At 48.4% G+C, this 16853-nt stretch overlaps 1 protein-coding gene across 1 annotated transcript; it reads left to right on the top strand.

Annotated features, from left to right (window-relative positions):
• The first annotated feature begins 356 nt into the window (after positions 1-356).
• On the top strand, positions 357-16706 carry Pes1 (pescadillo ribosomal biogenesis factor 1). The gene is made up of 15 exons (XM_027387301.2): positions 357-508; positions 5797-5876; positions 6944-7097; positions 8163-8272; positions 10881-11052; positions 11137-11226; positions 13120-13236; positions 13328-13402; positions 13580-13666; positions 13830-13960; positions 14299-14424; positions 14561-14745; positions 15085-15257; positions 15349-15510; positions 16312-16706. Exons 1-15 carry the CDS (start codon positions 485-487, stop codon positions 16393-16395), a joined length of 1770 nt encoding a protein of 589 aa, XP_027243102.1. The 5' UTR covers positions 357-484; the 3' UTR covers positions 16396-16706.
• The last annotated feature ends 147 nt before the right edge of the window (positions 16707-16853 follow it).

Raw genomic sequence — 16853 nt, 5'->3', positions numbered from 1 at the left:
CTAAGGCCAACAAGGCAAAACCTGCCTAGCCAGGTTTTACAACTCCTAGCAACCGTTGCCACGACAATTCAACTCTGCTCTGGGCAAATGAAAGCGGTTCCTTCAGCAATCCAGAAGGCGGTGCCAGTCATCCAGCCGGATGTCCGGCTCTATCCCGAAATGCAACGGGGCTCACGTTATCAAGCAATCATCTTTAGGGTGGTTATAAAACTGCCTAAATTTCCACGCTGGTTTAAGGCTTGTCTATATAGGGTTGAAAATAAGAAAAGTATAGAAATATCGGCCCCAATGATTGAACTTTAGAAAGTTTGCTCGTAAATAAAGACGTCGTCAGAAGCCCAACTTTCTCTGCACTCGCAAGGCATATTTTCGGGCAGCCCATATCTGGCAGCGTGGGGTCCTTCGGGGTCCTAGGCAGGGCACGTGCGGGAGGAAGTGGCTCTGCCTGTCCGCGCGGCTTTCGCGTGTTTCTCAACAAGGAGCTATGGGAGGTCTGGAGAAGAAGAAGGTGAGTGGGTTGCGGGGGTGATAACATCTCGGACTTGTCGCTTTCCCTGGCCTCTGGGGACTAGAGGTCAGGAGATGCCGCCGGAGTAGAACTCCCGCGCGCAGGCCCCCGGAAGCCGCGGAAAACTGTGGAGTGCTTTCTGTGGAAGGAACTGTGAAGACGGGCAGAGCGGTCAGACGACAGATAAAAGGAGTGATCCTCGGGACCGAGAGTTAGTTCATCATTAAGACTTAAGACTTTTTCGGTTGAGCCAAACCCTGTCCTAGGTTCTAGGGATTGAGAAGTAAGCAATCAGATGTGGGCTCCGCTTTCCCGGAGTCACTTTTCCCGTTAGACAAAAACAACCAGATGAAGTGGCCAAGGATTGTAAAAAGTGTACTATAAAGGAAGCTAACGAGGAGCAGTAAGGTGGAGAGTAACAACAGACAGTCCAAGGTTCTCTTCTGACATAGCTTTCCAGTGGAAATCTGGACTATCAGAACACTTTCAATGGGGTGTGGGACATGAAAGTGCTGGGGTAGGGCGGTCCTCAGCATTCCCCGTGGAGAAATTCTCGGCACTCGGATAGAGAGGAGACTTTGGTCAGCGTGCAGCTGTAGCCTCCCCAGTCATAGCTTAAAGAGGCCCAGGTGCCAGCAGAAGTGTTTCATGGTTTATACAGGGTTAGGCATTGTCACGATCTTATGACTATCTGGTCTTTTACACCAAAGAAAACTTTTCTCCGAGCTAAGCAAGTTTACAGAAGCTGAAATGTGCAGGTTTCTGGTTAAGACAGTTTTATCTTTAGCAAACAGAACTTGCTGTCCGAGTGGGTATTGGTGAAAAGCAGATGTATACCTTTTTTTCAGAAAAGGGGAAAGGATGAGCAGGCTTACAAAAGCAGAAGTCAGTAGTTCAGTTTTAGATCTGTATCCCAGATCAGAGTGAGTTTTTTGTTGTTGTCTTTTTGTTTTGGTATTTCAAGACAGGGTTTAAAAAAAAAAAAAAAAGACAGGGTTTCTCTGTGTAGCCCTGGCTGTCCTGGAACTTACTCTATAGACCAGGCAGGAACTCACAGAGATCTGCTTGCCTTTGCCTCCTGAGTGCTGAGATTTAAGAAAGGTGTGTGCCGCCATCACCTAGCTGAGACAAGTTTTCTTAATTCTATGTAACCTGTTTTTCCTAAGTAAGCTTGTTAATCATAATGCGAAAACCTGCTGTTTTCCTTTTCTCCTTCAGACATACTTAGCAAATGAAACTGCAGTGGAAACTAAATGCTAAGGCCAGTAGGTTGGAAAGGCTGGCACTGTGCAGGGTTTTGGAAAGACATCAACATGGCTGTGATACAGTTGCCATGTTGCCACTTAGGTGATGCCATCTAGGTGATGTTGGGGGCCTGTGTTGTGTAAGGGCCTGTGTTATTCTGAGTGGAGAAAACAACTAAAGAAAGTGACTTGATCCCAGCTATTCTTGCTTCTGTATGGACAATGCCCCGGCATGAAGGGACTTCAGGATGGGGATGAGAAAGAGGAAATGGGCTCAAGTCTTCCCTTTGGCTTGATTCCAATCTGTTTTATTGTTGTTTTTAATTATTTTTGAGGCTATAATATAATTACATTATTTCCCTTTCCCTTTCTTTCTCTCCAAACCTTCCCATATGCTCCCACTTGCTCTTTTGCCCCCCCTTTTAATTAATTGTTGGTACATACTTATATGTATGTACATGTGTGTTTTCAGGCCTGGTCATTTGGCATTGGGTAGCCAGTTGGTGTGCTCTTCCCTGGGGAAGACTATTTCTCCCACTCAGCGTTCCTTAGTTGCCTGTAGTTCTTTGTATAGGGTTATGGTTTTTTCTGTTCACATTAGCAAGTCTGTTATTGTCCTTGTTCAGCTCATGTTTGGGAATGTTGGCAAGATTTGCGGGTATAGCATCTGACATTCCTAGGTGACACAATCTCAACCTACTACGCCCTAATCCTCTAGCTCTTACAATTTTTTCATCCCTTCTTCCACAGTGATCCCTGAGCCTTAGGTATGTGAGTTGTTTTGTAGATGTATCCATTGGAATTGAGCTCTACAACTCTGCAGTTTGATTGGTTGTGGGTTTCTGTAATGGTCTCTGTTGCAAAGAAGTTCTGTGGATATAAGGATAAATATCTAGAATGTATTTAGGGATTATGCTGGTGTGCTAAAGTGGCAGTTGTAGGGTCTCCTCCAGGGTCACTGTCTTTACTAGCCCTGAGTAGTTGGCCAGGTTTCCAGTACCAGACATGTCAGAGGGTCTTAGGTCCAATTAGAAACCTGTTGGTTTCTGCTGTGGTATTCATACCACTCCTGCACCCTTCAGGTTATTATGCCATGCTGGGAGTTGTTGTGGCTCATAGATATCATAGCTGAGTAGGATTATTGGTTGCTTCCTTTCTTTGGAAGCTCCTTCTGGAACCATGAGAGTAGTCCTCAGGGAGTAGGCTTTCAGGTCAGTTTCAGCTCAGTGGCCCCTGATTCCTACATCTGAAGTGGGTGGTTTTTCAGCAATGGGAAAACTTCCATTTACTTCCATCTCAGGTGGGTAACCAAGGGCAATGTGTTTTGGAAGTCTCATGAACAGTGCTGACCAACAACTCCAAAAATGGCTTCTCATGCCTGTGGTTGGGGTTTTTATTTATTTTGTATAGTCCTCTGCCTGCATGTGCCCTGCAGGCCAGTAGAGCGCACCAGATCTCATTCAAGGTTGTGAGCCACCATGTGGTTGCTGGGAATTGAACTCAGGACCTCTGGAAGAACAGTCAGTGCTTTTAACCTCTGAGCCATCTCTCCAGCCCCTGGGGTTGGGGTTTTTGTTAGGTGGTTTTTTACTCTTGGAGGGAGCATTGTCAGCTCAGATGAGAGAAGTTCATTTAAATGATATATGTATATTTATACACAAGCGTAATCTGTATTAGTGGTTTCTTTGTAAATAGATAATTAATAGTATGATCCCTTATTAGTTTTTCAGACATCCTTACTATTATTTTACCCTCCTCACTCCTTCTGTATCTGTCTCCCCTCTCCCTAATTAGAACCTCCTCCCTATTTGTCCCATTTACCTTTACCTGATCACTGGTTGCCTGATATTCCCCTCTTTCTGGTCTGGTTTACCTTACTTAGTATGTTTGTTTTTTAAGTTCTATCCATTTCCCAGGCTAGACCCTGAAGAAGAAGGATCCCAATTTGTTTTTTAACCTAACACACTCATAAACATCCAGTAAGTGGGAGCTACAAACTACAAAAAGGAAAACCTGACTCGGGAGGCAGATAGATCTCCATGAGTTTGAGGCTAGCCTGGTCTACATAGAAGTTCTAGGCCAGCCAGGCCTACGTAGTGAGACCTTGCCTCAAAATAAAATGTGAAACCTGCCCTTGAGTTACAGGTAGAGATGTCTCAGCAAGCTATTACACTCTTCACATTGGATTCCAGAACCATTTTGACATTTGAGGCCAAATTATTTGTTGTGGGAAGGGCTTGTCTTATGCATTGTAAGGTATTCGGTAAAGCGTTGTACTGTCCAACACACATCCTGTAATCCAAACAATTAGGTCACCATGTGAACCAGGTTTAATGTTTAAAATGGCAGCGCACAGTAACAAGAGATACATGTGACACAGGAAAATGGGAAGCATTTATTTTTCAGCATTGGAGTTAGTGGTGAGATAGGGTCTCACTGTACCACAGGCTGGCCTGAAACTCATGTTCCTCCTGTTTTTTTACTTCCGGAGTACTGGAATTCTAGGTGTTTATCACCATGGCTGGCTCTTTTTTTTTTTTTTTTTAACATTTACTTACTTTGTGTGTAAGTGTGTATGTGCCTCCAGGAAGCACAGTGCACATGTCAGAGGACAACTTGCAGGAGTCAGTTCTCTCCTTCCATTATGTGTCCTCATCAGGATTGGTGGCAAGTGCTTTTACCTGCTGAGCCATCTCACTGGCCTCAGTGGAAGACACTTGTAATGAAAACTGTGAAGCTCATCCTTGGCTCCCCCAAGACTTAGCATAGTCCTATTCCCAATAGTCCGTGGATGTCTGTAGGAAAGGCTGAATATCACATTTCATAGCTGCGGGGTTGTTTATCACATAGGTAATTCAGGGGGCTCTGACCTGGGTGCCAGACCTGGGTTCAGAAGCTCCTGCTGTCTCACTACAGAGGAAAATCTTATTTGGAATAGACACGGGTGGTTAGTGTTTCAGGCTGTTGGGAATAGGATGCTGCTTCTCTCTAGCAATGACGTGAACGAGAGCAGCGTCTTAACACCACAGGCTTCCAGAAGATAGGACAAGACAGCTTGCTTCTTGGAGGCAAGTAGAAACCAGGCCTGTTGTGTTCCTAACCCTCATAGCATCTAGCTTAATACTTTGAACGTAGTTGCTGTCTGGTGAATGAAAGGGGTGGCAGGATATGGGGTAACAGTGTATGGCTTAGGACCAGCATGCTCAGTTAGAGTAATGTCACCCCCGAGGGAGGAAAGAATGGACAGGGGTATCTTAGATGCTGCAGTGATTTTCGTCTAGCTCCTGAGAAACATATTCTGTAAGTCTGTAGTATTAGCATTTTATGCAGCTGTGGGGAGGAAAGTATGAATGGTTGCTTGTGGGTCCATATGAAAAGGCTAGTAGTGATGTGGGGATTAAAAAGGGATGAATAAAATTGTGAACACAGGATTAGTTAGGCATGTGGATTCTGGACTTGGGCCTGTGTTTGGAGACCCAACCCAAGCTTTTAAGCTGTGTGGCTTGAATGAGCTGTTGCACTGAGTTTGGTTCTTTTTTTTTTTTAGATTTATTTATTTATTATGATTTATTATGTGTACAGTGTTGTTCTGTCTGCATGTTGCCTGAAGGCCAGAGGAGGGCACCAGATCTCATTACAGATGGTTGTGAGCCACCATGTGGTTGCTGGGAATTGAACTCGGGACCTTTGGACCTTTGGAAGAACAAGCAGTGCTCTTAACCACTGAGCCATCTCTCCAGCACCAAGCTTGATTCTTTTCTGAAAAATGGGCATTCTGATGGCACTTATGCCACATGCTTGTGGAGATTGAGTGAAATAAATTGTGGAATCACTTCAAAACCCCAACATCATGTGGATACATGTATACAAGACAGTGCAGAGCTCCTTTGGGCAGGTCATCTCACTCCCTATGGCAGTCCCCATCCTAGAAATATATCTCTGACACCTACACTGTTAGCTGTCTCTAGAATTCATTTTTCCCAGAGTAGGGTGTCACTTCCTGTGGTCATCACTAACAGAGAATTGTTTGTTTTCCTCCCTAAGTATGAACGAGGCTCTGCCACCAATTATATCACCCGAAACAAAGCCCGGAAGAAGCTGCAGCTGAGCCTGCCTGATTTCAGGTGAGGTTGGAGAAGAACAGAATAGGGGTTTTCTGGGAGCCTGGGTAATGAGATAAATGCACAGTGGAAACACAGCCTTTCTGGAGCATCCTAGCCATCCTGTAATATTCCTCCTCTTCCTCACCTCTTTGCTAGTGAGCTGTGCTTTGCCAGGTGTGGTCTGAGAACTGGTGGCTGCCTGGATGTGTGCCCTTTATCACCTCCCTTCTGACAGAAAGCTTCCTGAGTCCTACAGCTGGGGGCTCTCCTTGTAGAGTCAAGTCCAGATGTCTCTGTAGTCTGTGGGTCCTTCTATCTGGCTAATGCTGACCTCTGCGACCTTCCCTCTCTATGTTGTGTTCATTTGTGTGTGGGGTGTGGTGGTTACAGGCTTTTGTTGTTTTGAGGAGAATTTTTTTAAAGATTGTCTTTATTTATTATGTATACAACATTCTGCTTCCATGTATATCTGCACACCAGATATCATAACGGATGGTTGTGAGCCACCATGTGGTTGCTGGGAATTGAACTCAGGACCTCTGGAAGAACAGCCAGTGCTCTTAACCTCTGAGCCATCTCTCCAGCCCCTTGAGGAGAATTCTTTTGGTTGTTTTCTGCAGGGCTGGACACTGAACCAAGGGCCTCACACATGCTACTCAAGCACTCTGCCACTGAGCTGTGTCCCCTTGCCTATTTTTGTCTACTTGTTTGTTTGAGATCAACAAACTCCCATAGTGCAGATTAGCCTCAGACTTAGGTTCCTCTTGCCTCAGCCCCCTGGGTGCCAGGAGAACAAGTGTGCATCACCATTCTTGGCTGTCCCCCAGAATGCTCAGCCCTATGCCTTCTGTATGTCTGAATTTCCTGGTTTAGGTGTCTGCCAGCCTTTGTCAGTGCCCTGTCTGCTTCCACTGAAGTGCTTGTGACAGTCTCTTGCACTGGGTGTTTAGGAACTTGTGACCACCAGACTCACTCACTTGCAGTGTCTAAGTACAGGCTCCCATGATTCCTGGTCACTCTTGCTTTCTAGGCCCACTGTGGCCAATGCTTTGCCCCTTTGCTGATTTAATAGGTGGCTTATCTTCCAGGCGGCTGTGCATTCTGAAAGGCATTTATCCCCATGAGCCCAAGCATAAGAAGAAAGTGAACAAGGGTTCCACGGCGGCCCGAACATTTTACCTTATCAAGGACATTAAATTCCTCCTCCATGAGCCCATTGTCAACAACTTCAGGGAGTACAAGGTGAGTGAGGCCTGGGTTCTTGTGTTTGTAGCTTTGTGATTCACTGGTGGACAGGTTGCTGGTCCACTCAGAGGGCCAGTCCTGTAGAGAGGGGGAGGTCATTCTACCCCAAAAGGTTGTCTCCAGGGCGCAGTGAGATTGTCTGAAAATCATTTGCACAGGACCTGCATATGATTGTTAACCAATTCTGCCCACTGCACCCCCACCCCCTGGCAAAAATGGTACCATTTCAGGGTTTTTTGGTGTCTTCTATGCTACCAAGCCCTCCTATTCCAGCTCTTATGGGATTGCTCCCACAGCACCTGGGCTTCAGTTCCATAATAGAGAAACACTAATGCTCAAATGCCGCAGGGACAGCAGAAACCTATCTATTTCCACTGTGTGCAGAGAGTGGGGAAAGCAGACTAAGTGAAATTGAACTGCTGCCTCTGGCCCTCCTGGCTGGAAACAGGGTTCTAAGGAGTGGGCGCCACCTGATGGCCAGCAGGAGACTGGGCAGCAGCTGTGACTGGGTTTTGCAGCTACATCAAACAATGCTAGGAAGTGGACAAGCAGTGGGAAATATGTTTGTAATCCCACATACTGTTTGGGCTTCTGAGGAGCCCTGGGGCAGGGTTTGAACAGTTCTTGGGAGGAACAACATCTGTTGGTTTGAAAGATGTGGCCTTATAGTATATCTCAGCTGTCTTTTTCTGGGTAGCTTGTTTTCCATAGAGGTGAACAACTAGTTTTGGGTGCTGCCAATAGAGGAGTTTATGACAAAAACTAGCCCTTCCAGCCATGATCTTCCTCAGTGTAAAACAGGGCTTATATGTCCTCTCTTCCTAAGTAGACATGGGGTATCAGCACATTCATGCATTATCAGAGGGGGCCTGGGCTTACCTCTTGAACATTATCATGGGTCTGAGGCTCCATGGAAATGGCTATTTGGCAAATCTTGGGCTAGGGGGCCTGATGGCACAGGCAAATATCTGTGACACTGCAAGACCCCTGTCCTGTGCATCCACTCTCCATGGAGGAAATGCTCGGAAGCCTTTGCCACAGCATTGTTGCCCCTCCTTCCAGGTGTTTGTTCGGAAGCTCCGAAAAGCATATGGGAAGAGCGAATGGAATTCTGTGGAGCGCCTGAAGGACAATAAACCCAGCTACAAACTTGACCACATTGTCAAGGAGCGGTGAGTCCTGCTACTCAGAGTGCCGCCGTTGCTGCTGAGTATTGTCCTAGTGCTGGGATACAATGGGGACAAGACCAAGACTGACTGGCAGAGTGCATTCCTTTTAGAGGAGTTAGACCAAAACCACCCTAGTAAATCAGTGTCGTGATTATAAGTTGCACTGGGTACAGTAAAGGTTGTAAGGCAGTGTGCAGAGAACTGGGGTGTGCAGTAGGTTTACATTGATGACCTGTTTGAATCATCCAAGAATGCACATTATAAGCAGAGACAGCAAGTTCAAAGGCCCCATGGTAGGAGAGCCAGAACCTCAAGTTCCCACACTACAGACTTAGAAGGCATGGTGAGATACTTCTGGTCTTGACTATTCCTCATTTAACCTTGTAAAAAAAAAAAAAAAAGTCTTTCCATCGCTGGCTAATCAGTGATTCTTGCCTTTTCAGGGGAATTTGGCAAATTCCTGAAGACTCTTGTAGTTCCCACAGTTTGGATGGAATGTGTTTGGTATCTACTGGATAGAAGCCAGCACTGCTGCTAATATTCTTCAGTGTTCATAATAGTTCCCACAATGCAGAGCGCTTTGGCCTGGAAGTGAACAAGTGTAGAACCCTTAGGCTAGTGTCTCCATTCTAGGGAATGATGGCCTAGGCACGCTGAGTTCCAAAATGATGATGGGGCATAGCTTCCTTCCTGGGATATGGAAGAGCCTTAGCCTGGGAGATAACCATTGGTATCATGAGCTGGATGGCCAAAGGACAGGGACAACTCTGAACAAGTCACATCACTAATAAGCATTTTGGTGGCTCCTATCCTGTCTGTGGTACAGCTATTATGTAGAAAAGATGGGGGAAAAAAAGAAAAAACAAAAATGAACAATAACAACAAAAAAAACCCCAACAACCAAGCACCTTGGTTCATTCATGAAGTAAATAGCATCTGGTCTCTTCAGCCAGAACCAAAGCTTAGGGAAAACCAAGTAATCCAGAAGAGGCATGTGCTTGTCTTACAAAGTAGAAAGTTAGGAAACTGAGGTACCAGGGAGGATGAGGGAGGTTCCTGCCTCTACCTCAGGAACCTAGACATCCATCCATCCATCCCATCACCTGCTAAGCCTTTCCTTCATCTTAGCCTGGTTTTGAAGACCTGGCAGACCTCAACTCAATTGCAATAAGCAGTGCTATCTGGGGCTTGGGACCTTGACCATTTGTAATCCTATGTCCTTCAGAGCCCTTTATAACATGGCAGACCATCATCCTTTTTGTTTTGTTTTTGTTTTTCAAGTGGGGTTTGTCTGTATAACCCTGGCTAACCTAGAACTTGCTCTGCAGACCAGGCTAGCCTCAGAAACTCACCTGCCTCTGCCCCCCAAGTGCTGGGGTTAAAGGCATGCGCCACCACTGCCAGGCCCTCTTTGTTTGTTTGTTTGTTTAAGACAGGGTTTCTCTGTGTAGCCCTGGCTATCCTGGAACTCACTCTGTAGACCAGACTGGCCCCAAACTCACAGAGATCCGCCTGCCTCTGCCTCCTAAGTGTTGGGATTAAAGACTACCATTACCACCCCTGGAAAACCCTTTTCTTTAAGCTTCCTAGAATGTGGTTCAGGTGTCGAGCAACTCCAGTGCAGCCTAGCTTGAGGAGGGAAACTGGAAGCCCTGTAGATTCATCTGTACTTAGGGTGTGTTTAGAGCCACAAGAGGTAGATGGATAGGTGGCTTGGTTTGGTTAATTTTAGTTTGATTCTGAGATAAGGTCTTCCTCTGTAGTTGACCTGGAACTCATGATCCTCCTGCCTCAGCCTCCCAAGTGGTATACCACCACATCTGGTTAAAGATACCCTATTAAGTCAGCAATTTGTTCAGCCATGTCATTTTCTAGATAAAGCTGGAGCTAAATGAGGCCTAGTGACCCAATTAAGGTCACAGCTCAGAATGGGACTAGAGTCCAGGTATCAAGACTTGTGGTTCAGTGTCTTCTCTTTGTCCCACACTTCTGTCCCTCTGGAAACTTATCAAAGTGGTGGCTCTTGCCCAAGTGACACTTTGTCTGCTTCTTCATTTACCATGGGGTTCCTGGAAATATGTTCTTACTCTAACTGGACTTTGTCCTAGTGTCAACACTTTACATTAGTTCTGTCAGTTACACGGATCTATATGGTGAGAAACGAAGACAAGACCCACTCAGGTGTAGCCAAGCCCAGGGGCAGGTGCTGCTGGGGAAGCAATCCCACTCTTCTTCCTGGCCCACTAGGTCAGCTTTCCATTTTTCCCTTTTTCATCATGGGCCTTTGAAGATTCCATTTTTCAAGAGAGTCAGAGAGCCACCAGCTTGGTGTCTCTCATTCACAAAAAAGATAACAAGTGGTGGGGGCTTCTGTGCTGGGTCTGGGGGTCATTGGAGTTCACCAGGAACATCCTAGTTCTTCAGTGGCTATAGGATTGTTCCCAGGTGCATGGCCAACTGTGGGGAAGTTGTTGCTATACCACCAGCTCAGGAAATATCTGTGGCAGTGTCTGGCTCAGCTGTCAGGGCCTCTGTCAGGGTGGGCAAAGTGGTTAGAGACCCTTGGAGTGCAACAGAATGGGCTCACAAGCGCTGCCCTCCCCACTTACAGGTACCCCACATTTATTGATGCTCTGAGGGATCTCGATGATGCCCTGTCAATGTGCTTCCTCTTCTCCACCTTCCCACGGACGGGCAAGTGCCATGTGCAGACCATTCAGCTATGTCGCCGGCTCATTGTGGAATTCATGCACTATGTCATCGCTGCCCGAGCCCTGCGCAAAGTGAGCTGAGACTATCCTGGAGCTTGTTGGACCTCCTCTGTCACCCCTTGGTTTTCATACTGTTGTGTCGCCTCCCACCCCCAGGTCTTCCTGTCCATCAAAGGCATTTACTATCAGGCTGAGGTGCTGGGGCAGCCCATCGTATGGATTGCACCCTATGCTTTCTCCCATGATGTAAGTGTGCCTTTCCTGGGGGCCTTGAGTTGGTTCCTAGAAAGGTGTGGGAGGGTTGCTGTCTTTGGAGTCTAGCCCTTGCTGGGTTCCTGATTGTTGGCTGCTATGCAGGGATGGGGATGGGGGGACAGGGTAGGGCATGTGCTTCATAGCCCAGTCAGTCACTAGTGTTAGATCAGTCACAGAATTCTCAGTGTCATATGTACACTCTGACCCATAGGTTAATCATAACTAAGCGTGCTCCATTCCAGCACTTCTGCTAGAGAGGTGGTTCTCAATCTTCCTAATGCTTCATGTTGTAGTGACCCCCCAACCATAAAATTATTTTTGTTTTCACTTCATAGCTGTAATGTTGCTGTTATGAATCATAATATAAATAACTGGTTTGTAGGTGGTCTTAGGCAGCCCATAGATTGAGAACCACTGTGCTAGGTGATCTTGAACATGTTCCTTTGCCTTTCTGGCTCAGTTAATAACCTGTTCCCATTTCTCAGCCTTGCCATGAGGACTTCAGGGGAAAGAAGTCTTGAAAGGACCTGGTACTGAAGGGGTAGCAACCTTTGTGGTTGACTGGGCAATGAGGACAGCTCTGGGGGCTGAGTATACCCAGTGTTTTGTACACTTCCACCTGGATCAAGTGGCAGAGCCCAGCCCCTCCTCTCAGACCCACTTTACACACCATAACAAAAGTGCTTCACTCCTGTCTCCTCTTTGCCCCATCTTCCCCATAGCCTGGAACATAGGGTGACTCTGGAGAAGTGAGCACAAGCGAGACACTTAGCACATAGCCTGGCTTTTATTGGCTTCTTTTTAAGTGCTTGGGATTCTTCCTAGGGCCCTGCTAAGAGGAGTCTGGTTTTGCTTTCCAGGGAAGCCTTGTTAGCTCCCAGTCCCCCAGAAGGTCATTTCTAGCCAGGCTTGTACCATGCATTGTCTGTCTGTGGCTGTACTTGATCTCCCTTCCTGATTGCTCATTAAGCAGGAATTGGTACCTTGCATAGAGAACAGCTGTCAGAGTGAGCTGAGGTTCTGAGCTCACCAGGCTACAGAGGGTGTCTGAGGCTGCAACCTGCCATGTCTGTGGGCAAGAGGTAGATTTGGAGTTCAGCAGTCCCTTTTCCAGTTCCTTGAGGCAGGCTTGGGGAGCCAGGGTGCATGGCCCTTCCTTCCCTGCTCCTCCTCCTCCTTCCTGCCTAACTTCTTCTTTGGCCCTTTCTGTCTTTCCTTCCCTCTGATGTCGAACCCCCGTGCTTCTCAGACTGCTCTTTGTGTGTCCTTAGGGTGCTGAATAGGGCCCTCTGAGGGCCAGCCTCCACACAGCTGGCCCTGGGGGAGGGGCATGGGCTGCCCATGCCTCCTTCCTCCCAGCTTGCTGCCAACTGCTTCCTCTCAGCAAAGGGTAGTTGTAACAAGGACCCTCGTGTGCCCCTCCCCTGGGCAGCCAGTGCTTGGGCATACAGCAGTGGGACTTGGGGTAACCTCTTCTGGGCCATGGACCATGAGCTATATACATAGGCCTTGCTGGGCTCTGGAAAGGCTGCCTTAGTGCTCACAGCAGCCCTGAAGCAGATCTTAGGCACGTGCTGGGATGTGGGTGGTAGACAAGGTGTGTGTTCTGTCTAGGTCTCACTGATAATTGAGGGAGGAGTGGGAGAGCCAGGGCCAGGAAGAGGTAGGGTCGGCTGTAATGGTGCATTGTGGACTAATTCCCTTGTCTCTAGCCTGACTCCCCTTTACCATATGGGAACCTGGCACTGATCTCCATGTACTCATAGCCTTTGGGTCCTGTATCCAGAGCCTGTGTTGTACTTGAGATGCCTGTGAGTTTGTGTGCATAACACCTACATCTAACCCTGTGCTTAACACTGCTGATGTGTCTCTTTATACCCCCAGCATCCAACAGATGTGGACTACAGGGTCATGGCCACCTTCACTGAGTTCTATACCACTCTTCTGGGCTTTGTGAACTTCCGCCTTTACCAGTCACTCAACCTTCACTATCCACCCAAGGTAGAGCCCTAGCACCTTCTCACTAGCTTGGATCTAGCCCTTCTAGTCACATATTGAGGCTCGGGGCTGTAGTTGTCCTCTTACTTTCCAGCTAGAAGGTCAAGCCCAGGCAGAGACAAAGATCAGCGAGGACACATATGCATTGGATTCTGAGAGCTCTATGGAGGTAAGAAGGACCTTGGGGTATTAGCCCTACGTCATTCTGTCCCATGAATAGTAGGTGATTTGGCTAAGTGGGTGGTTTTATGACTTACCTTAGCGCCCAGACCCAGATGTGGCCTGGAACTGTTTTTGCTCCCTACCCTACCCCACACCCAGATGAGGCTCTGCTTCCCACCTACAGAAACTAGCAGCGCTCAGTGCCAGTCTGGCCCGAGTGGTGGTGCCTACTATAGAGGAGGCTGAGGCCGATGAGTTTCCTACTGATGGGGTGAGTGAGCAGTGTGCTGCCTTCCGGCAGTGCACAGCATGGGACAGGATGGGGGCCGGGTCATCACCCTAGAATCTGTGGGATCTAGAAGGAAGCTGCCAGTCCCTTCCTTCTGGTGGAGCTGGATGGCCTGGTGGTGTGAAGCTTGGCCCCTTCTCTACAGGAGGTGACAGCACAGGAGGAAGATCGCAGGAAAGAGCTGGAGGCACAGGAAAAACAAAAGAAACTCTTCGAAGGCCTGAAATTCTTCCTGAACCGAGAGGTGCCCCGTGAAGCATTGGCCTTTATCATCAGGTGCAGAGAGAGGCCTTTAGCCAGCCTATAGTTGGGGCTGTACAGTAGTCCAGTCTCCATCTTAGCCTAGAGGCCTGATGGTAACATCATGAGGGTGTCTCCACTCCGCTCAAAGCCGTGTGCAGAGCATTTAGGCAGACACCTTCAGAGCACAACTGAGGGGAGAGCTGCTGTCCTTCCTGTCACTGGCTGAGTCCCTACTGGACTAGGAGTGCTAGGTGTCTCCCAAACAGGAGGCACTTCCTTGAAGGGTGGGTTTGTGACTAGTAGGTCCAGAGAAGCTTCCAGGGCAAGCAGTTCATGCCTAAAAGGCTTACAGGTTTTCCCTGTACCTGTAGGAGTTTTGGTGGGGATGTGTCCTGGGACAAGTCTTTGTGTATCGGAGCCACCTATGACATCACAGACTCCTGCATCACCCACCAGATTGTTGACCGGCCTGGGCAGCAAACCCCCATCATTGGCAGGTAGACCCTCAAAGCCCTTGTGTGACCTCTGGGGGTGGGGGGTGGGGGTGAGGGGAGTGCTAGGCCCTGGTGATGCGGTGGTTGGTACCTCTGGTTGTTCCCTTGTGACCTGTCTTTGCTGGCCGCTCTGCACCAGGTACTACGTACAGCCCCAGTGGGTGTTTGACTGTGTGAATGCCCGGCTCCTCCTCCCTGTGGCAGAGTACTTCCCTGGGGTGCAGCTGCCCCCACACCTCTCACCCTTCGTATCTGAGAAGGAAGGAGATTACATTCCCCCTGAGAAGCTGAAGCTACTGGCTCTGCAGCGGGGAGAAGATCCAGGTGAGCTGGACAAGGAGGGATAGCAGTATGGACAGGCTCTTCTGGTGGCCCTGGCTCCTATACCCAAGCTGGCCATTTCCTTTGGCTATGGAGTTGGCAGGCTGCAGAGAGGAGGACAGCTGGAGCAGAAAGCCCTTAGCCTTTGAAGCATTTGCAATGGTAGTCTGGTGTTGACATTTGGAGTAGCTGAGCAGAACAGCCTAGGGTTGTCAGTGTTTGATGGATAGCAAGAGTGTGTCCTTTGAAGGCAGCTCAGCTGGGGCTGTGGGAGCTGTTGGGGGCCATTGGGGGAGCATCCTTCTGCCTTTGGAATGCAGACGCTTCACCTGCTGTCTGCAGGAGACTTGAAAGAAGAAGAGGACGAAGATGAGGATGAGGATGATGAAGATGATGACAACGAAGGTGATGGTGATGTGGGGGAAAATGAGGATGAGGAAGAAGTGGACGCTGATTCAGAGAAGGAGGAGGAAGCGCACCTGTCGGTCTTGGAGCAGCAGAGGCTGGAAGGGAAGGTAGGGAGGGAAGCACTGGACAAAGCCCTATCTGGGAAGGAGCCCAGTTCCCCAAAGACCAAGGGCACATGCAGCTACATTGTTTCCGCAGAAGCCCCAGGTGGTGGCCGGCACTGTGAAACTGGAAGACAAGCAGCGGCTGGCCCAGGAAGAAGAAAGTGAGGCCAAGCGCCTGGCCATCATGATGATGAAAAAGCGGGAGAAGTACCTTTACCAAAAGATCATGTTTGGCAAGCGGCGCAAAATCCGTGAGGTGAGCTCAGGCATGTGGCTGTCTTCTGGACAGACCCTGGCCCATTTGGCCAAAACTTGCCGCCTTTGGAGTTCTGTTGGTTTGGTTTGGATTTACACAGCTGGGAATAGAAACCAAGGCCTCACGCTAGAGAGTCCCGACCACTAAGGAACCTAACTAGTCCCCCATGCCTACCCATAGCTGTCTTAAGGATGGGGTAGCCCAGCAGACTTGGGAAGTTCTTCAGCTCTGTGTGCTTGTTCACAAAGCTACCCGTGCTTGTTCAGCGTGTGTCAGCTGGGAGTTCACTTGAAGTGGCTGGCAGCCTTGCCTGGGGGGTGAGCAAGGGGACCAGATTTTTCTTACATAGAAGTAGCATGGTAGCTCCCCAGGTCTTTCCATGACATTGTACAGTGTGACCTGTTCCCTGTTGATGGTCATGCTCAGGAAACAGAGATCAAACCCTGCCCGTCTCTGAATGGTTCTTAGGGGCATTACCTGTGGTCCAGGAAGGAGTCTCCTCCTTGTGCCCTCTCTGCCAGCTCCCAGTAAAGGTTTGAATGGTGTTCGTCTTTCCCTCAGAGGAGCTGGGGGAAGAGCCAGCCTAGATTCTCCAAGCTGGAGATTTGTGAACCATAAAATGAGCTATATGGGCAATAGTGGGGTTCTTTTCTTTCACCCTGAGGTACAAGCCGGGGGTCTTTGGTTATTTGTTTGTTACCTTTTCTAGAAGCTCTGCTAGTAATGGGTAGCTGTAGTAAGGGAAGAGATCCCTCCTTGCTTTCCCCCATTCTCTCCTGAGTTCCTCCTTTCTTCTCACAGGCCAACAAGCTGGCAGAGAAAAGGAAAGCCCATGATGACGCTGTGAGGTCTGAGAAAAAAGCCAAGAGGACAAGGCCTGTATGAGCACCAGCTACCTCTCACTGGAAGTTGGACATGGCAGAAGCAAGCTAGTGCAACTCACGAGTACCAGCCCAACACCCTCATACTTTTGGTGGTGTGTGACCAGCCCTAGCCTCCTGTGAAGTTCATGCTGGTGTCTGGACAAAGAGGCCTCTACCCAGCCCAATTCTTACTCCAGGAGTCTGACAAACATCCTCATTTTGCTTTGCTTTCCACAGCCTCCTACACTGCTGTGCCCGTAATTCTCAGGATGCTGTCTTGGAATAAGGGTGGGGAGCTCTTATTAAATGGCTGGACTTTTACAGTCAATTGGATTCTGTGTTCAGAAGTCTACCTGGGGTTGGAAAGGAGTCTGTCACCTGGACAAACCCAGATGGGTCCAGAGATGCTAGGAAGGACCTAGGTTCTGGGCGTGGGTTTCACATTCACCCTGGCCTGGTTCCTGTTTCACAGCTCAGGTG

The sequence above is a fragment of the Cricetulus griseus genome (genome assembly GCF_003668045.3).
Source record: "Cricetulus griseus strain 17A/GY chromosome 1 unlocalized genomic scaffold, alternate assembly CriGri-PICRH-1.0 chr1_1, whole genome shotgun sequence".
Lineage (NCBI taxonomy): Eukaryota > Metazoa > Chordata > Mammalia > Rodentia > Cricetidae > Cricetulus > Cricetulus griseus.
This window is presented reverse-complemented; position numbering and strand designations above follow the sequence as displayed.